Below are 21286 nucleotides of genomic sequence, written 5' to 3' on the forward strand. Positions count from 1 at the left end.
CGAGAGATTTTCAGGGAAACTGAAGTTTATTTGCAAATTTTCATTTTTATTTGTTACTTGTAGTTAATTTTATGCAACACTAGCCTGTGTGCAGCACAGTACATGATCAAAGATTTTTTTTTCTTTTGTTGCTGAGACCAGGATATAAAGAACAGAACTAAAGTAGTGCATTAGGAGAGAAACCTATATGATCTGAAAGTGAAAGCTGATGTGATGCACTTGAATACACCATAGAAGCTAAAACCATTCAGTGTCTGAACACAGGTGATGTGATCTGTGTGTATCAGGTGACCTGTGCACGTGGATTTTATGGTCTGAACCAAGAGAAAGTTAAAATCCTTTGAGACATCAGTGGGCAAGTAAAAATTATTATTAAAAAATTGACATAAATCATCAATATTTCATTGAATTTGAGTGAACTAGAGCAGCGGTCCCCAACCCCCGGGCCTCGGACCGGTATCGGGCCGTGAGTCGTTTGGTACCGGGCCGCGAGAGTTGAGGCTCAGGTGTGAAATGTATAGGTTTTCAGGGTTTTTATCGGTTTTCAGCGTTATTTTGTTATCGTTTTTATCGTTTACTTGGTTTTCCTGGGTCTTTTCACGTGTGTTATGAATAAATCTTCTTCTTTTCAGTTCCGGTACTAGTTTTATTTTGTTGTATTTATCCGCGACACCTTAAAGGCCGGTCCGTGAAAATATTGTCGGGCATAAACCGGTCCGTGGCGCAAAAAAGGTTGGGGACTGCTGCACTAGAGGAAAAATGTCTCATTAGCAGAAAAATCAGTGAGAAGTTGTGTTTTGAGTGAAACTTTGTAATATGTCAACAGAGCAGCACAGCAGGGGGGCCACACAACACTGTAAATCATGTCCTGACAGCACCATATGAAGTTATGTCAGCCAAGAAATATGACAAGATGCCATACTTAAAAAATTAGCCTGATAAACACACTGTCACAACAGAAGACGCCGCCTGTGTAAGTGCTGTCCAAACAGCTGCCACAAAACCCTCTGTGAGGGGGGAGCGTTCAGAAGGCTAACAAAAATCTGGGTGGTTTGACACTGTTCTGGTGTTCAGGACTGAAATCTGACATTAAGCCACTGTCACACAGACCTCTGTCAACCTGAGCTGATTGATTCCTAAAACTGTCTGAAGCTGAATGTCTTTTAAGCTTCACCAGCTTCTCTATCAGCTCTGTGGAAATCTGATAACTTCACACAATTTTCTGCTTCGAGGACACATCTCACCTAAAAGCCACTGCTGCCTGAAATCTTCCTTAACCCGCTTCATGCTGCTGACTGACGCCGCTCTGAGATGCAGTGAAGGGGACGAGCTGGTTCCTGAAATGGATTCCTAATAAGATCTCATGAAGATATCGGACGTCGCTGCCTGCTGGGTTTTACACATCCAGACTATAATGGATCACTTTCAGCAGGGTCAGGCCATTTTCTCTCCTCTGATACAGAGATTGAAGTGAATGTGCCGTGTTATTCTTTGGCCTGACAGGCCGATTTGATCCCTGTCACAACAAAGCGTCCCGGTTTCTGAGAAAAGATCAGCGTCGCTGCTCACTTCTTTCAGCTCCAGTGCTTCACTTTTCCACCTTTTACACAAAGACCTCTTTTACAGACAGCTATAGTGCACACATGTCCAACACACACTGAACCATGAGCCTTGTCTCTTAGTCGTCAGTCAATATCCACTTATCTGCTGTGAAGAGTTTTTGTCCAGGGAAGTCAGCCTCTGTGCGACGTGGCAAATGTGACCTGCACAGGATCGATCTTTTGTGCACATTTTTAATATGTCGCCATTTTCCATTAAAGACAAGCCAGAGTTTTTAATATCATGATGGTGGAAAGGAATCCAAATAGCGCTTTAGAGGACACAACCTGCAACAGCCAGTCCCTACAAACACATTAGCGCTGTGTCACTAAACGTCGTGTCTTTTGTTATAGACAAATGCAGGGTTGAGTTGCTTTAAAGCACTTCATCAGCACTTTAATTGCCACTCAGATATGCACAAGTGCACATTGCTGGAAAATTACGTTTGTCAATGGGGTAATTCGACTGTTCATCGAGAGCAGGAGAAATTAACCACCGCCTTAATAACTTTTACAGAGCTGGAAAATCCGCTGCCACAATATTACAGCAAACGCGCTGTTTAAACAAAATCTGAATGAACAAAAATCAGCTTAGTATTAAGAAGAATCATTATTAAAAAGGCAAATTTAAAAGACAAAGATAAAAATGGGTTTATCTACAAGAAGTAAAAAACAAACAAACAAACTTTCACATTGGTTCATATGTTAACTCATGAATGTTCAGCTGTAATCCAAAAAGTTCCAGGAATGGGCTCATAAAAAGAAAAAAAAAAATCTGACTTAAATTTGGCAGGTTCCAATGTGGCGGCTTATTTTTAGATCATTCATTTATGCCCTCTTGTACCTCTGTGACGAGTGCTGGATCAACTCCAGTGGGTCAAAGCAATGATCCTTCAATCAGATTTTCATTTTCTGGAAGTGGACAAAGTCACAGAGAAGCAAAGCTGGCAAGCAGACGCGTGGTGAGTACAAACTGTGCTGGTGTGGCCAAAAAACTCCAGTGTTTTCAAAGCACTTTGTGTTGGCACGAGATTGCACGCTGGCAGGTACTAGTTCAGAGGCACCAGTTCAGAGCATTTCCTCAGAGTTTTCTCCATCAGATGGTACGGGACATTACAGCAAAACTCTGGGCTGGCGGTCTCCGAGTGGGAAATGAATTCTTGGTGCAAAGCAAAACAGCAAATGCCTCCAGTCTCGCTCATCGCCTGACGAGCTGCCTTTGTTCTTCCGCTGAAGACCGCTCGGTTGTATCTGGAGAGCCAGCTTTGATGACGCTCCTCATAAAATTTGAGTCAGTTTGAAACAGAGTTGATGTTTGCTCTTTGTGATAGTTTTGATCACAATGATCTAAAAATGAAATCTTCAAAAACTCCAGAAGATGACCGTGAACAAAAGAGCTTAAAAATGTAAGTTAGCTGAGGCTTTATGGTTTTATCACTGCATCCAATGATTATATGGTCTTAAATAAACGCCGAAGCTAGTCTCTAACTTTCATCTCAGTCAAATCATGATCTTATATTCAAACACAATTTGCAGTTAACTATTGTGCATTGCTTTTGGAGGGCACTGCATATGGTATCTACAGTTGTATAAATAATTAATATTTGATGAGCCGTTTCCAAGAAGTGCCAGAACCTCTCTGTGGCTCTTGGCCAGAATAATATGAAAGAAAGAAAAGACCAAAAAGCAAAAGTTATAAGATGCAATAAAAATAACATTAGTAAAATATAAAACAATAATAAATTCACGATAAATCTAACCCAGCTATCCTGCTGCTCCAGAAACCAGAGGCATGCTGAACTCTCACATTACACACATACCTTCACTCACATGTACTCACAGTACTGCAAGTGTCTGACTGTGGTTTTACTGCAATAATTACACTTATGCATATGTGTTTTTGTCTCTTTTTGTCTTCTATTTAAGCGTTTTTCAGATAAATTATGACCTTCAAGAAAGCCGGCTAGTTTAGCGGCTCTGTTCATGTTGTATCATATCTATAGTCTTCTTTATATTCCTTCTTTGTCTTTTCATAATGATGTAATGAATTACGTTTTCAGTTTTCTTATGCAGAAAGAAGTTTTAGGATCACAGCTCCAACTAGATCTTTATGCCATACTTGGCATGTTTAGAAGGGATGTATCGCCTGAAACTGCACCTGCCCCTGAAAAGCTACCAACTGTTCATCCACACAGAGATCAGGACGAGCGATATAATATTTAAACATGCAAAAATCCCTGAAAAGATATCTTTCATGCACATGTAGAGTTTAAATGTGGAAAATACAACAAAAGCCTGATAAAGTTTATAAAAACCCACCAGCACACCAATGAACCAATTTATCTAAGTGACTATGGGAAGTAGATTGATGTAGGAAACTTTTTTATGTTTGGAAATATCACAAGAGCATAGAGAAACATATGGACTGGGTTAATAAATGAGCCCCTTCAGCCACTTCAAAGTTAAATTACAGCACACAAACATAAGGTTTTTAATCAATATTCATTATATCGGAGTCTTGCTCTTTTCTCCTGTGTGACTTCGAGCTTCCAGCAATGAACTCTGTTTAATATAAAGCTACAGCCAGCCACGTGTATCAGCCTGAATCTAAGTGTCTGCTGCACCTCAGAAGTGAGAGGAAGAGGATTTCGATCATCTGAGCAGTGATTCTTCGATACGGGTGAGTTGACGGTCAAAGTCACCTTTCATCCTTTTGATGAAGTCTCTGTCGTCTGACCCGATGTCCTCCCGGAGCCTCTTCTGACAGCCGCCTGCAGAGCGGAAACGACCGAGCACTTAAAACATCACACTGCCCACTCAGACGCACATGCCGTCTAAGCATGCTGTTTTTATTAATGCTGCCAGGACTGTATCTGAACAGAGGGCTCAAAAATGAATTTAAAAAAGGTAAAAACAGGGAAACGAATAAACTTGCAAAACAGAGAGCACAAACAAGTCTGCACGCACCTTCTAACAGCCTCAGTGAGGGCTTGCTGGCTGGCAGAGGATCCATATTCAAGACCTTGTAAAGCTGTCCAAAGGCCAGGAGGCGTAACGCATGCTGAAACACACACAGCCGACAGAATAAGGGCACATCACTGCGGTGGTAAAGCCACAGAAACCCTCCTGCACTCACAGGAGAGCAGGGCCATTTATTCTCAGATCAATGTGCTTTAATTATCGGGGAAACTTGAGCGAGCTGCTCGCCGTTTGTGTAAACCAACTAATTCTGTTGGGAGAAACTTCATGCATTATGGAGACGAGGCACAAACAAAGGAGGAAATGGGAAAAATATATTCCCAGACTTGCACTTCATCAAGAGAGCAAAACAAAGATGAAGATGAGGATGTCTTTATATTTCTCACTGCTGAGCCTACACTTTCTGCCCGGGGGCCAGATTTTGTTATTTTGTGTGGAGCAGCAGCGGTGGTGGTGGTAGTAGTTGTAGTACTCTTGGTGTGGGTGTAGATGAGGAAGAGCGTTCCCACGGTCATTAGCTGGCTAATTAAGCTGCCAGTTTGTCAAAGCTTCCGCAGCACTGAGGGGCTGCTTATCTGAGGTCAGAAACCGTGCTTCTGTGGACACTCAGCTATTTATAGTGCTGACATGAGCTCAGGGCTCCACCGGCGGAGGCCCAGGACTCGTTTTAAATAACCCTCCATCAATCGGTGTAGCGGGAAGGAGTGTTACATGTCCGATTTACTGGAAAAAATGCTGATTTTCGTACAGTGGGTGGAGGGGGGCATCGAAACGCACCATAGTGGGATGTTTCAAGGTCTCACAAGTTGCATGGCTGAGTCTGACTTTTTCTTTCTTGGCACATGAACTGATTTTTCTCAGTGTCTGTGGCTGGTTTTATAGTTGGAAAGCAGGAAGGGAATTTCTCAGAGGGAAAGATGTAAAGCTAACATCCATAAAGAAGAGTGTCTTAGATGGAAAATGGATCTCTAAATTCAGAACATCTGTGGTTTTGCAGCACTGATTCACCTCCAGGGAGGAACGAGTTTGGACGTCACTGATCTCTGAAAATACGGAAATATTCTCAACTTAACTTTAATCTTTCTTTTAGTGATTTAGTGTTTAAAAAAAAAATAAAATAAAAAAATTAACTTCTCTCATCCCAGACTCGATGAAACTGGAGATTTTCAGCAGCACCAGTTAAAACCTGGACAGCTGTGGCCCACAGGTGAGACATGGAGTTGGAGCTGAGCTAAAGGGGGGTAATATAATATTAAGGTGTAAGCACAGTTAGGTTCATAAGTTTTTGGGCAATGACACAATTTTTGTAAATTAATGGACCTCACTGTGTATCATTGTGCAAAAGGGATGTAAGGGCTCACTAAATCCACAGTTTGTGTCTTCTTTTCCTTCAAAATAAGACATTCCGTTCCTTCAGAAGGCTCGACTGAAGGAATATTGTACTAGTAGGTGTTCAAATGTAAAATATGCTCAAAGTCTGTTCTTGCAGAATATTGTAGGCTTCATCATGCCTTCATCTTATTACACATGAGACATTTTGTCATATTTACTGAGTAATCTCAGATCAATTTCAGATAACCGGTTAACAAGAATGTGGTTATTATGTAGTAGTAACGCCTTTGTCACACAAAGCAAACAGTATTATACAAACACACTGAAACCCACCCGAGGGGAAAAAGTCCTGCACTATGGGGCAGATGGCTAAAATACTAAAAAAAATTGGTACCTTTATGTGAATAAAAACAGATATCACTATGATATCTGCTGAGTAATTACTACCATTACTCAACATCCTCTCCTACCTCAGTGATTCCTTCACTGCACTGGTTGTCTTTAAACTTGCTCCATCTCAATCCTGGCAGAACTGAGGCGCTGGTGTTCAGCCCGACAGTTTCTCTGACTGAAAAGGTCAGTCATTACATCGGCCCGCCTGCGAGCAATATCAGATCTTCTGCTAAGACGCCTGGTGTTATTTTTGACCAGCATTTAAACTTTGAATCTCACATCTCAAAGCACCTCCAGTTTCTTTCATCTAAAAAACATCACAAAAATCAAACCTCTACTGTCATCCAGTAATTCTGAACTTTTAGTACACACTTTGATTTTCTCCCGTCTCGATTACTGTGACTCACTTTTCACATGGATCTCTCTCTCTCTCTAGTCCTCCCGAGCTCGTCTTTCAGCTGTTCCAGAAACACTAGTCAGCCCATTCTTGCTTCTCTTCACCGGCTTCAAGTGAAATTCTGCATTTATTTTATTAACAACATAAAGACCTTGTCTTATAAAGCCATGCAGGACCAGGCTCCACACGACATCTCATTATTATGTAACTGCTCCCCCTCCCTGAGCCTATTTCTCCTGGAGGTTTCTTTCTGTTAAAAGGGAGTTTTTCCTTCCCACTGTTGCCGAGTGCTTGCTCACAGGGGAGTCATCTGATTGTTGGAGTTTTCCTTGTATTACTGTAGGATCTTTACCTTATGATATAAAACATCTTGAGGTGACTGTTGCTGTGCTTTGATGCGATATAAATAAAACGGAACTGAATTAAAAGGGTTACCTATGCCTATACTATATATGCCTATGGTTACCAGAGCCTGAAATGTCCTTTAGCCACGAGCCTTCAACTACAAAGTGATACACAATGAGCAAACCAAAGCCTTAAGATCAATTAAACTGTGAATTAGTGGATTATTCCCCTACAGCAAGAAGGCTCAGATCCTCCAGCTGGCTGGCACCTTTCTGTGAGCAGTTTGCATGTTCTTCTTGTACCTGTGTGGGTTTTCTCCGGATACTCCACCTACCCTTCACAGTCCAAAGACGTGTGGTTAGGTTGGTGATTCTAAATTGCCCATAGGTGTGAATGTGAGTGTGAATGGTGATGTATCTGTGTGTTAGCCCTGTGACAGACAGCCAACCTGTCCAATGTGTACCCTGCCTCTCACTTACCAGCAGCTGAAATGGATGGGGGAAAAACTAATGTCAAAAAAAGTGACATACATTCTGAATTTTGTGGGTTGAAGAGCTTAGCATGCACACTGCAGGAAGAGGAAACCGTGATGTCATCATAGCAGGCGGATGGGTAACATGTTCACTGACCTGAGCGCTGTGTGTGATGGCGTCGGCCTGCTGGGCGCTGAGGTCAGACAGGACGTCCGTGGGCTCCCTCTCACAGGGGTCATGAACTCCTGGACCCCCTTTGAAGGAAAAAAAGAAAAAAAAGAAAAAACAGTCAGACATTCGAACTTTATTTCACTCAACAGGTAAACACAAATTATTCTCCTCCTGCCTTAATGCTTTTTATGCCTCATGTAAAGCACTCAGTAAGACCTCAGTGCATGAAAGGTGCTTTACAAACAAGCTCACCTTACTTTAATGTGCACAGACTGAATAATAACTCATCAGTGACCGAGTGCATTCATGAAACAAACTGCCCTCAATGCTGAAGGAACTTCGGAGCCAAAATTTAAAAGTCCAGTGACATCATCACAAGGACGAACTCGCTCGAGCTGAAGTTTTCCCAGATGAAGCATTCAAACACAGCAGCGAACAGCGGTGGAAAAAATAAACGTGAGAACATATTTCTGTTTGTTGGAGGTAAATAGGAAACATTTCTTCATGTGGACTGCACGAAAATGAAAACAGAGTCTCCGGGGATAAATGTTCCCATGATTCAGGAAAATACTCCATCACCAATTTTAACTGAATGAAATCATGCTGCTGTGAACCCGCTGGGACTCTGTGCCCCAGTTTGGAAACCGTGAACGCATCACAGTGCACTCCACAGCCTGCCATGAATCTTAGGACCATATATGTAAAGACATCACATTGCAGAAAAACCACCTATTGACGTCTTGCAGACACGTCACAGCTTACCACGTGACATTAATTCGTCGGCCATTTTGGACACATCAAGTGAGTGAGAAACCTGCTAAACATTATGCAGATGAGAAACTATGGCAACCACGAGTAAACAACAAGTGTTTCTCTCAGAGGAAGTAAAACACTTTCATGGTAAGCGTCTTGCTCGTTATGTGGAGAAATTGGGCAAAGGAGGAGCTGAGGATGGATGTTTATTTACTCCCTCTGAGTGTGTTTACTCATGTTGTGAAGTGCAACCCTGGCCCTCTTCCCAACTTCACGCCTCACGATTTTCATCATTTTGTTATCAACAACCCCTCAAATTATACTGGATGAGATCTGAAGCCCTATAAAAGTTTGGAGGCTTATCAGTATTTTGTGTCAAGATGAGTAAGAAGCCTCAGTCATGGGACTCTGCCTGGAACTGTAGTCACAGGATCAAGTGGTCACTGCTCAGGTATCCAACGGATGTTTATGAAATTTCTGATATTGACATGGCTCTGCGTATTATCCCTAACATTCTCAACAAGTCAGTGTAGATCATTTGTGATTGATGAGAGTGATACTGAGGCGAATTGTTGAGAATATCCATAATTTTCCATCAGTTAGCTTCTGTTCACTGTTACTGAACCCTTTTTTGGAGTGGATCTAACGTGGGTAGACGTGAACTTAGCATGTGCTGTGAGAATGTAATCAAACTGTTTATCACAGGAAAAGTAAGAGTTTTAGGACGTTAGCATAACATTAAAATTAGCTTGCATAAACATAGCTTATAGCATTATGTTTTTTAGCCGGCTCTTGTCAGCTGTCTGGAGACAGGAGGGTCACATGTCTGATCTGCTGACGATGACCAACTTCAGAACCGGACTTCAGTTTAGGACTGAGGCTGGTAGATGGATGGCAGAAACACCTTATAACTGATACTATGACTGATACCGCTGTATCAGAGTTTTTTAGCCCCCATATTCTTTTATCCAAATCAGCAGGTAAGTGATAAAAAAATGATTTTCTTTCTTTTCTTGATGAATGCAACAGTGCAGCAGAATATAGGCCAAAAAACATGGCAGCAATAATTTCTATGTAAACAAGGTACGCGTTATTGCAGGGGTGGGCAACTCCAGGCCTCGAGGGCCGGTGTCCCTGCAAGTTTTAGATGTGTCCTTGAACCAACACAGCTGATTTAAATGGCTAAATTAGCTCCTGCAGTTCTCCAGAGGCCTGGTAACGAACTAATCATGTGATTCAGATGTGTTGACCCAAGGTGAGATCTAAAACTTGCAGGACACCGGCCCTCGGGGCCTGGAATTGCCCACCCCTGCGTTATTGGATATCGCTAACAGTTATCACATCCAGTATGGCAAACACCTCTTAAAGTGATTTTCCATGATGTCACATGCAAAACTCAAAGTCCTAAAACCGTCTGAGGAGTTTTGATGCTGTGTTCATCTTTATCGGTTTTTGTCCTTATCCTTTCCTGATGTCTTCTGCTTTTCTTTCTTCATGTCTGTTTCCTGTCTTATTTGGCTGTTTTGTGTTGCTGGTTTTCCTGCCCATCTCTGCGGTAGTTGGCCATTGTATCTACCTGTTATGCTTATCCACTTTCACTGTGTCCTCTTTGGGTTTCTTCTTGACTTTTTTGGGGGACCTTTTACCCAAGTATTGCTTTATTGTATCTTGCTGCTAACCCTTTTCATCACTGGGCCTCACTCACAAACAAATGCACAATGTGAATACAAATCTGTGTCTCTTCAGTTAAACACAGAGAAAACAAAGGCAATTATTTCTTATTTTAGTGGCAAGGAAGACACATTAATGGTGACTGGATTGAGGTTGTAAATGAAAATAAATGCTTGGGGACAGCAATCGATGAAAAACTGTGTCATTCAAACAAGTGTCATTTACAAAGACGCACTGCAGCGATTGAATTCCATGCGGAAGCTGCGACTCTTAGGAAGCAACCACACACACTTGATCTTTTATATTGTTGTTTTGGAGAGAGTATTCAAACTTTCCACTTTATTGCCTCGTATCTTTATTTCCCTGACGTTAACGAGAACAAATTCAATAAGATTGTAAATATGTCTGGTGAGATTGCAAGTCAACATGTATTGTGACACATCTTTGAGTTGAGTGAAGGAAAAAGGGTGAGTGATCCTCAGTGATGTGCCACGCACTCTCGAGGAAAACGAGTTCCAAGTGTCTTCTATACCTTACAGTATTGTAAAAATCCAGGGTGCGGGAGCTGTTTCACTTGGACTATGTGATGCATTAATTCTTGGTGAACATCAAATGTTACCTGAAATGGCTTAAACATTTATGGCCTTACTGGATACCACTCATGTCTCAGGTAAAATCTCTCTTGTGTTTTCTTTTTCTTTTAAATGATTACAGTGAGTTTTTCCTTCCCACTGTCGCCACGTGCTTAGGGCATCACGTCATCTTTGGGGTTTCTTTCTAATATTGTAGGGTCTTAGCATTACAATATAAAGTGCATCAAGGTGACAGTTGACAACTATACAAATGAAATCGAATGCAGCTGAATTGTTTGTAAGATTTTATTTTTGTATGTAATGTTATGTTACTCTGAATGAAAATCAGTTTCTGTACACGTTGGCTTCTTAGTTTATTTGCTTTTTTTTCCTGATTTCTGTTCTGATAGTTTACAGTTTACACCTGTTATCAGGTGTGTAAGCACTGCAGAGTAACAGTGCATGCTCAGGTTTAAATGAATGAACTAAATATAAGCAAAACTGAGATTATATTTTATCCTAAGTCTATATATTACAGATATTTGCCGCAGTTCTTCAACTCATAGTGCATACCTCTCAGTGAATTCTGTATTTGTTGAGTTGCCTCTAAATTTCTCTCAGGTATTCATCAGATTTTATATGACTTCATGAATATTAAGATATTCCTGGATGAGCTGTGGCTTCTGAATTGCAGCAGAGAGAAAAGAGTGAAAGTGTAAATGATTGCTGACCTGGGAGAAGAATCCCTGAGGCGATGCACTCGATGACGCGGCGCAGGGCTTCACCTGGACCCAGCGGCCGGTTACAGGTGGCTATGGCCTTTTCACAGATCAGCTCCAAAGGCTGCAGAGGACGAACAAACACAAAATACTCAGCGAAGGATGAACTAAATCAGTCACAGTCCTGATTCTGTTACTGGGGCAGTTTATTACACGTCACACATACCAAGCACTTTTAAAGGACAAACTTAAAATAAAGCTAGCAGTTTGCATCTTCCATGTATCTACGCCAAACATTATTCTGATTCTGGAGCCGTCACCTACCCAGCCCTTGAGAGGCTGCCACACAGGCAGCCGGTTGCACATGTCTCTGAGGATCCTCAAAACGATGACGCAGGACTTGAGGTCTGTGACTCTGGCCTAGGGAGGGAAAAACGGGCAAAAGTCACCAACAGCACGAGAAGCATTTTAAAGAGGCAAGTGCTTGCAGGCTCAGCAGCGCCAGCTCTAAAAAGTGAAACTTTTAGACTCTGAAAGATGAAAATTGTGCAGCGTTATGAGAGGCATTTTCATGAGTTCTGAAATTTCAATATGCTGCTAATACATCTCTAAGAGACTGAGTGCGAGATTTAACGTGACAATGTGAAAATATCAGACGCATTACATTCAGGGGAGCTCAGCTGTGGAATAAATACTGCAGCAGCTGCCTCTGTCACAACCTCTAAATTCAGGCTTAGAGTACCTCGGCTGAATCTGAATTTTTCTATCCTGTCGCCTCATTCCTGCTGACTTTAAGCTTTAAGTTAACTGTGGTTTATTGTGTTTTTGCCTAATTAATGACTGCAATTTCACATGCTGACTTTGTCTTGAGGGAGAGTTTGGGTTGAGAGCACAGCTCTTTATGACTCTGCACACTCCCAAAAATCAAACACCTTATCTGATTAAAATTTGGGCAGCTCCCACCTCAAGACTGCATCCTCTCATGCACTGCTGGACCACTCCCAGCATGGTTGCCATGTTTAGATTTCTCCCTGGTAGTCCAGTTCTGACTTCTTGCACTTGGAAGAAATGCGCAAGACAAACTTCATCTGTTCACAAATTGTATATATGTTATATAAATATGTACTTTTTACATCTTTTTCCTTAATCTTTCAATTGTATGACAAAAACAGATGCATTAGGTGCTTCTTTAGAGAGCCACAAACACCCTACAAGCTCTGCAATCTCTCTATTCTGTCTATTTATGCAACACTGCATGTACCACAGCTAACTGCTGGGCTCTGTGGTACAGACACAAAGCAAAGTGGAACAAGAGAAAAGAGAAAAGGCCCAAAAGAAGAAAAAGAAAAATGAAAAACTCCACCAAAATCTTAAAAAAAAAGAAAAAAAAGAAAAAAAGAAAGAAAAAAAGAAAATCCTGACCAGACCAATGAATGGGACATTTCTCCAAAGAAATACATGAACAGCCAACACTGAGATAACACAAGTGAAGCCGAAATGTAGTTTTCAAAATGTGATTAACTAGAATGCCTGCATAAATATTCATATCGAGAATAATTTCATTTTGGTGGATAGCTGGTTTGTTACAAGTCTGTGTGTGGTTCATTTTCCTCATAATCATCATTCTTAGATGATTAAATTGATAAAATTTGAATTACAGGGAAACTAGAGAGATGAAAAAAATAAAAAAATGACACATCGATTTCTTTTTACTTTTCCCTCTACTGAGGCAGACATCTCAGCATCGTTTGCCACCCAGAGCTGCTAAATCCATCTGGATTTGATGAAGTCTGGTAGAGAGGTGGGAATGTGGACAAAGGAAGATGCTGATGTATTATGGAGTGGATAGAACAGTGCATTTAGACCAAAGCGTTGCCCCGGGCTGCTGTTTTTGGACCACTTAGGAACCCAGAAATGACTCTCCTCCTACACAGAGTGGAGCAGTCACTAGGGGGGACACCAGTAACGAGAGAGGGACCAAACTGTAGCCAAAGTATGATGAGAACCGCTCTGTCGAACGACCTGAAACTTTGTGCTCTGTGCACGCTGTACAAACACAGATCAGATAAAAAAACAAGCACACAGAGAGTGTTATTTGTCACTTTTTCAATACGATAATTCTCCACACAGTCCCTCAGAGTAGAAAAAAAAAAGTGTCTAAACTCAGGACAGATGATTCACTCAACACCTTTACATTTAATATAATAGCAAACCTGTTGCTAAATTCCTTCAAGTTTAAAAGAAACCACTTGAAGAATATAAAGAGAAAAGTAACTGAACTACCCAAAGAAGACTGTGGTTGAGGCTATTACATCTAGACTTTAATAGAAAGCAAATTAAGCCTGAGATTACTGACACTTTAATTTGCACAGGATGGCTTTTCATAATAATCAAGACTGTAATTTCATTCAGGTGGTCTCACTGAAACTACGCAGACAGGGCGAATGAGACAGACGTCGCTATTTGTATCTACAGTTATTACAAATCAGTGGAGATCCTCAGGTCATGTCAGCCCCGTCTGAATATGATGAAACAGAACCCGGCTTGTGCTGCTACACCTTCAGGCCACAGTGCAGCCCTTCACTCCGATAGTACTTGTCAATTAGCTCTCCTTCCCCGAGGGAAACTACTGGCCGGTTCACCTGACCTTGACCCTCATCTCTCTCTCCTGCCTCTCAAGTGGAGGAAAAGCTCAGTTCATTCAGGACAGCAGAGCTGAAGCTCATCTGAAACTTGATTCGGTGAAGAACCTCTTCATGACCCCGTCTCCGTCGGAGCTATATCTCAGGCTCCTCAGCTACTCACGCTGATAAAAACTTCACTACTTCTACCGTTTCTTCTATTCCCATGCTGCCTGTTCTTTTTCTAACAAACTCTACAAGCTCATCCTGGAAACATCTATATTCAGCTCTGTTACTCCACAGTTGGACTCACTGGTCAAGTTTCTCACAAAAGAAAGGGCAAAGGAATATGCATCGTTATCCAGTGCAGTTTTCTGACATCTGGAGTTGAGCTTATTGACTGATCTGCCATTAAATACGGCAAAGAGCACACATAAGATTTATTAGCATAATGCACAAAGTGCAAAACTGTGTTGAAGGAACTGTTCTGTAGGTTATCTACTAACAATCTGCAATCCGTTAATTCAATTAAGGACAAAAGCAATACAACAAAAATAGAGAAAACTGGAAAGTCAAAAAAGCAGACCCATTGAGGGAGCAAGAAATCTTAAATATTATATCCATTTCTCTCCAGAATTTTTCAACACCTCGCTCTAATTTTCTGTCTGTATGGGAGGTTTGACAATTTCAAGTCTAAGGAAAGAATCTAGCTCCACCTGTGGGCATCAGTTACGCTCAGTGACACCTGAAAGACACATTGTAAGATTCATACAATATTGCTGCCTTTTTAATCGAGCCCAAGTTGCTTGTTAGTGTTTTGTACGGAGCCAATGTTCTCACTCTGACTCCACATTAAGTTCCATTGTGTTGTATTAAAATAACAGTTTTATTAAAGACCAGGAACAACCGAGGCTATGCTCCAAATATTCAGGGTTAAGAGCTAGTGGGAAAAACCAAAGCCCCCACAGTTTGAAGCAATCCACCCACATCAATTACATGCTCCTTTGGATAACTACCTGGCATACCTCACAGCAACTACTGCAGCTAAATAAAGCGCAGAATAACATTTTCTCCAACTTTAAGTAATGGTGCATTTTGGAGTAAACTGAATGCTACAAACATGACTAAATCACGTATTTAAATACTCTCCTCCCCACATTTTTGCAAATGTTGCATTTAGGCGAATGCAAAAATAACTGCCAATGATTTCAGTCATTAAATGTTGATGCATGTCTTTAATAGATCAGGAAAGCAGCTTTGGAAAAGGAGTAAAGAACAGAAGACATGATGAATGATGCCTATATCTGCTGTTTAAATGATTAAAAAAGGAGCTTCATTTCAACCTCTCATTAATGTGTTCATTGTGGCTTGATGAGTTTCAGGGAAATGAGAGGCACAAGCTTCACTGAGTCATCCCAGAGCTCACATACTTTACACCCCTCTCTGGAAGCAGGTTCTACAAACTGTTCAACAGTTTCTTCCCACAAGCTGACGGCTCCTGAGCACCCCGCTGCCCCCCAACCACCCAGTCGGCCACCTTGGAATGACTATAAATTTAGACCTATTGTGCACATTACATGGTGCCGCACAGCAAGAAGGTCCTGAGTTCAATTCCACCATCAGGCCGGGGTCTTTCTGTGTGGAGTTTGCATGTTCTCCCCGTGTTTGCGTGGGTTCTCTCCGGGTACTCCGGCTTCCCCCCCACCGTCCAAAGACATGCAGCTTGTGGGGATAGGTTAATTGGATAATCCAAATTGCCACTAGGTGTGAATGTGCGAGTGAATGTGAGTGTGAATGGTTGTCTGTCCCTATGTGTTAGCCCTGCGACAGACTGGCGACCTGTCCAGGGTGTACCCCGCCTTTCGCCCTATGACAGCTGGGATAGGCTCCAGCGCCCCCCGCGACCCTGAAAAGGATAAGCGGAAGCGAATGGATGGATGGATGGATGGATGGATGTGCACATTAGTTCATTTGCATACTTTCTTAAAATTGCATTATCACTATGTAAGAGAAATGAAACAAATATACTTTACTGCTGCTGTGAACAATTTACAATTCCCAGCTCATATTCAGTCTTCTTCTTATGTCCTTTATACACGTGCTTGCATCGTGGTCCAGGAGTAAGTAACAAAGTGAACAGCTTTTCTGAAAGTGTTATTTTCATGTAAATTACTTCAGGTTTTCAGGACCACATTGAAGACAGTTGAAGAAAAACACAGAGCGTATTTGGTAGCAGTGGCTCCTAAAACAGACATCCATGCCAACAGACAGGTTCACACGATGAGACGCTCCTGAAATTGGTATTGGTTATGACATCGGTCCCTCTATACTCAGCGATGATGTGCTTCCCCCTTCCGATATGTTTTGTGTTTGTAAATGTCTTATAACGCCGTTCTGTCAGACCACTTGTTTCTCCCACTGCTATATAAAACTTCATGGCAGAAAAATAACAGCTGTGTTTCGGCTGAGTAATAACGTCCACAGCGGGCGGTTGGACGGGTAATTGCAGGTGTATCAGACAGCCTGGTTCTTGTCCCGTTTGGTCTGCTGTTTTTCTACTTTCTGACTTATTACTTGGTCATGGTTAGGAATAGAACACACTTTGAAATCTGCCTCCTGCACAGCAGTAACCTTGCTAGTCTACAAATGACTAGTTACCTTGAAGCGCTGGGGCACAGATGTGGACAAAAAAAAACAAAAAAAAACAAAAAACACCTTAAATGATCCATGCTAGTGGTTTTGAACTGCATAAACTAACAGGACTGTGAACAGACTCCCCCTGAAATTAGCCCTAAAAGAAGTCAGGGGAAGTTCCTGTGTTAGGTGGAAAACTGCCTCAGCTTATACAAGTAGAGAGAACCAAAAACTCTGAACGTAAGGAGCAGGTTGTGTCTTTGTTGCTGCAGCAGTGTTGGCATGAGTGCATCAGTTGAGCAGTAAAAAGCTTCATAATGTCAATGCCGTAACACCTGCGTGCTAATGATAGACTTCATTACTTTGTGTCATTTATTATGGTGATAAAAAGAAAATCTAGGTGCCATTACGTTTCCTTCAAAACAAAGTTGCTGTCACATATTAAAGCCAAGCAAATGTAATTTTAGGCACACGGCTGAATGCTCAGGTTGCCAGAATATAAAGACAGTGTAGAGAAATCTGTCACAGCCCAGCTGTGCTCACCTGGAACCATTTGGCGTGTCGGAGTGAAGCCAGTGCCGCCTGGCACTTCTGCCTGTCCAGGACGTCCTCCTCTTCCTCCTCCTCCTCCTCCTCCTCCTGTCTCCGTTTGTCAGCGTCCTGCTCGCCCTCCTCTGGAGAGAGGGACAGGATGAGACAAGACAGACTGAGCGTGAGCACGCTGACCTCTCACACTCACACACAGACACACAGGCAGCAGGGTCGGACAGCTAATTATTAGGCAAACCCACTGATCTGACCGAATGAGCTAAGAGGAGGGGAAATTTGAGAAATTGTGTGATTTTTCTGGGAGAGGGAGGATTCTCATGCACAAGGCAGGATCTTTCATGACACTGACAGGAGGAACCGGAGTAGACGTGAGCGCATGCGTCTTGCTGCCCGGCCGAAGTCTCACTCTAGATGCAGATCAGTGGCTGAAGGCAATGGAACACGCCAGATTAGTGTGTTATCGATTACAGCGCAGGACGAAAATGAGAGCATGGCAATGACTCAGGACCAAAAGCCAGATTAGAGATTAAAAATAACACTTTAGAACAAGAACACATTGGATGGATCGAGAAAAACTGGCTCAAGGGGGTCTGAGTTTGGGTCACAGGCAGAGTTGATGCAAAGAGACATTAGCTATTCCACTTGAAGAGGGGGAAAAAGTCATCCTGCTCAAAAGGCTATGCAGTTTTCTGGGGCGCCATGCTAGTATTTTCACTCTTGCGGGGTCGGTCAGATGTTTATGTTTGACTGAAACAGTCTCTCCACACCGGGTTCCTGTGGGGAGCACTCCTGCCATGACTGGAGGCCAAGCCATGGGAGAACGACAGCAGAAGAAGAGTGACAGCAGATGACAACATAAACATCTGAGAGTGAGAACGCCACCCTGGAAAGAAAGTGAAGGCTGTTTGTTCTCAGGAGCAGCTAAGGGGTGCCCACTGTGGGACAGTCAAGCAGATGAACAAAAGGGGGAACAGACCGCAGACCACACTGCAGAGCTCGGTGAAGGCCCGCAGGTTATCTCGTATCAAATAAATCTAAGATAATGAGTTCCCTGCAAGCTGAGACATTGTTGCAAATATCAGATATTGATTGATGTACCATCTCACTCGAATCAGTGTCATTATGGTTCAAAGCACTCTTCCAATGAGCAACAGCCAGCAGAGATTAAATTGGGACTAAAGCTGACAGGAGTGCTGACGCAGAGCATTAAAAGGCTCTTGCTCACAGAGAGGAAACAGCAGTGTAGCCTCTAAATCCACAAGTATTCAAATTCCAATTTATCCATGTGGCACCGCAGCAGTAAAGCGAGCCGAGGAGCGATGCATGTGGTCTGGCAGTCTGTTGCTGTAGAGACCGTAGTGAAAGCTGAACAGGATGGAAGAGGTGGAAGACAAACGAAGGAGCTGATGAGAGAGACGGGGGATTTCTCCCATGTCACTCCTCCTCCAAGACCAAGACTGAGTGAGGACCTTCATGTTCTGCCCCCGGGACTTCTGGCTTCTATTTACCACTTTGGCAGCAAGTGTGCAGCTAATGGCGTGATTTGTTTTAATCGTGCATGTGTGGGCGCACTCTTTACGTTCTGCTTGCTTGATGCATCTGGAGACCTCGGAAACAAATGAAAATGAAGTGAACCCCGACAACAAGCCATTAAGAGGCTCTTAGTTTGTGGCTATAAACTAAAGACGGAGCACAAAGTAGACAATTGGATACCAGGGTCACGCAAACGATGTTCCATATAGATAAACAGACAACAAAGCAGAGCATGATGGATACAAACACTTTACACACTACACGACAGGCTGAGTGGAATCTATGGAGTCTCAAGTGTGCCATGCTAATTACAGGTGCTTATTTTTTTCAATAATTAATTATTTAACTTAATGTAAAATCTTAAAAGTATTACAAACACGTCAGACCTTTACATTTACTGCATTCCTCTGCTCTTAAATGTGCCAGGCTAATGATCGTTTTTCTTTGTAAGTTGGAATCAATCATTCAGTTTTAGTAAAGTCTAAAACTAAATCATTAGGGACCTACCTAACCTTTACTGCATGACATCTTCTTCATTATAGTGAAATCTATGGAGTCTTTGGAGCCAATTAAATCCTTAGATTTGAAATACACTTCATTATCATTACTATTCTAATTATTTTGGCAGCAGAGTGGTTCAGTAGTTAGCAATGTGACCTGACAGCAAGCATGTACTGGGCTCAGATCCACTGGCTGGACTCCGCATGTTCTTCGAGTACCAGTGTGGGTTCCTTCGGCTTCTTCTCACAGTCAAAAAGCAGGCATGTTAGGTTAACTGGTGATTCTCGGTTGTTATTAGGAACCCTAATTATACCCCCACCCCCCCAAAAAAACAAAAACAAACAAAAAACCTATAATGACATTTTTCTCAACTTAAGGCTCTATTCAACCATTTTGAGTTTTTATGTTTTGTTGTGTTAAAAGGTGCTTTTAACTTGTTCTGCTTGGTATGAAAACTGTGAAAAAAACCAAACAATCAGATTTATTAAGACGGCTTGTTTGTTTTGCTGTTTTGAAGTTGTAAATTTCAAAATTCAAAATTGTAGAAACAGATGTCATGTGCTACTTTTACTATAAGTACTATTTATTAGATTGACTTAAAACATTTTATTCAATAAAGACAATATGCAGGCAGCTGTGATTTGCCTGATGCAATACTATATACAAAAATAACTACTGATGTCATCCCATCAATTATTTTAATTATTTCTTTCTTTATATTTTTTGTCTAACAACACAAAACTAAAAACGTTTGGACAACTAGCAATTATCTGATCCGAGAAGCTGAAAAAAGTGAGTGTTTGTATTTTCAAAATCCCTGACTGACATAAAATTGCCAAATATCAATTTTGTGTTGTTTAATCAACTAAACAGTTCATTCTTATCTAACACGTGTAGCTTTGTCTCTGCTCTTTGCTTTGTAAGTCAGTTTGATACAAACTGCAGGGATTAAAGCATCATTCATCATCAACACTGAACTTCTTTTTAATCCTGTGTACTGAATATAAACCTAAACCAATGATAAATTTTGGTAATTAACCAGAGTTAAATTTTAAAATTAAGACCTACAAGAAGCTGCTAGAGGCATTAGCTTGTCTCATGATTTGGCATTTGTTTTAAATATTCTGATTAGCTTTCATTTAAAGATGACTGCCTGTAATTGAGTTCACAGGACTGCCGAGCGCCACCTACAAATTAAATTACATATAAATGACAGCAACAACCAGATTTAGATGGACCAGCTGGCCAGTCATTAAAAAGTGAATTATTCTGGCAACAAACTCAAAGCTCCACTACAGCAGAGGGCTAAAAACACACGTAGATTTAATCATGAAGGAAAAATAAGGAGTATGTGTGTGAAACAGTGAGCGGTGAAAATCATTTCCCAGAGGCAGGCCATGAAGGAACCATCAGTCACAGGTCAACACCACATACAAATAAGGACAACCCCCACTAAATTCTCCCCGACATCATTAGCTTAGGGGAATTTCGATTAGTGACCGGGACATCAGAGTAATTCAATTAACACAATTTTTACAACATGAAATTATGGGATGTCACTCTGAGCCAATAACAACTGATCAACAGACAGAGGTCAGCCCCAGTAATTAAAGCAAAGGGAGCACAGGTGTGGATGTGGGCTGCTGGGTAATGTAGTCATTTTGTCCTTTTGGTGTGTGTGCTCTATCAGTAGACATGGACCAGAATTTCATGGTGACCCAGTGAGAAGTCCAGTTAACAGAGGAAGGGGTGGGAGAAGAAGGAGGGGGGTAGAGGAGCATGTCTGAGGCAGAGAGTGAGAGTGGGTTGGTTTGGTTTGGTTGTTGGGGAAGCCCCTTGTACCCGGGGTTTCCTGCTGTTGGGTGTGGGGGATGCCTCGTCAGCAGCGGGGCCGCAGAGATGTGCCAATCCACGCAGCGAGGCGACCTGCGGAGCTATGGCAACAAAACCAAGAGTCAGTGAGCAGCGGCCAGCTACAGGAGGCACACGATAAAAACCAGGGAACCACTTAGACTGTCAGGGGTCAGTCACCAGAAAAAAGACCC

The 21286-nt window shown here is 42.0% G+C and overlaps 1 protein-coding gene across 3 annotated transcripts in view; it reads right to left on the minus strand.

The window, feature by feature from the left end:
* The window catches only part of LOC120745451 (spermatid perinuclear RNA-binding protein-like), a 94787-nt gene that overhangs the window by 16947 nt on the left and 56554 nt on the right, over positions 1 to 21286 (minus strand). For all 3 annotated transcript variants that reach the window (XM_040050315.1, XM_040050316.1, XM_040050317.1), the window contains exons 6-11: positions 17202 to 17332; positions 11728 to 11823; positions 11416 to 11527; positions 7674 to 7771; positions 4566 to 4659; positions 4301 to 4369 (exon numbers count right to left, since the gene is read on the minus strand). In XM_040050315.1, the coding sequence (XP_039906249.1) occupies positions 4301 to 4369; positions 4566 to 4659; positions 7674 to 7771; positions 11416 to 11527; positions 11728 to 11823; positions 17202 to 17332 (600 nt within the window). The remainder of the gene's footprint in view (positions 1 to 4300; positions 4370 to 4565; positions 4660 to 7673; positions 7772 to 11415; positions 11528 to 11727; positions 11824 to 17201; positions 17333 to 21286) is intronic.

The sequence above is a fragment of the Simochromis diagramma genome, unplaced genomic scaffold, assembly GCF_900408965.1.
Source record: "Simochromis diagramma unplaced genomic scaffold, fSimDia1.1 OVJJ01000131.1, whole genome shotgun sequence".
Lineage (NCBI taxonomy): Eukaryota > Metazoa > Chordata > Actinopteri > Cichliformes > Cichlidae > Simochromis > Simochromis diagramma.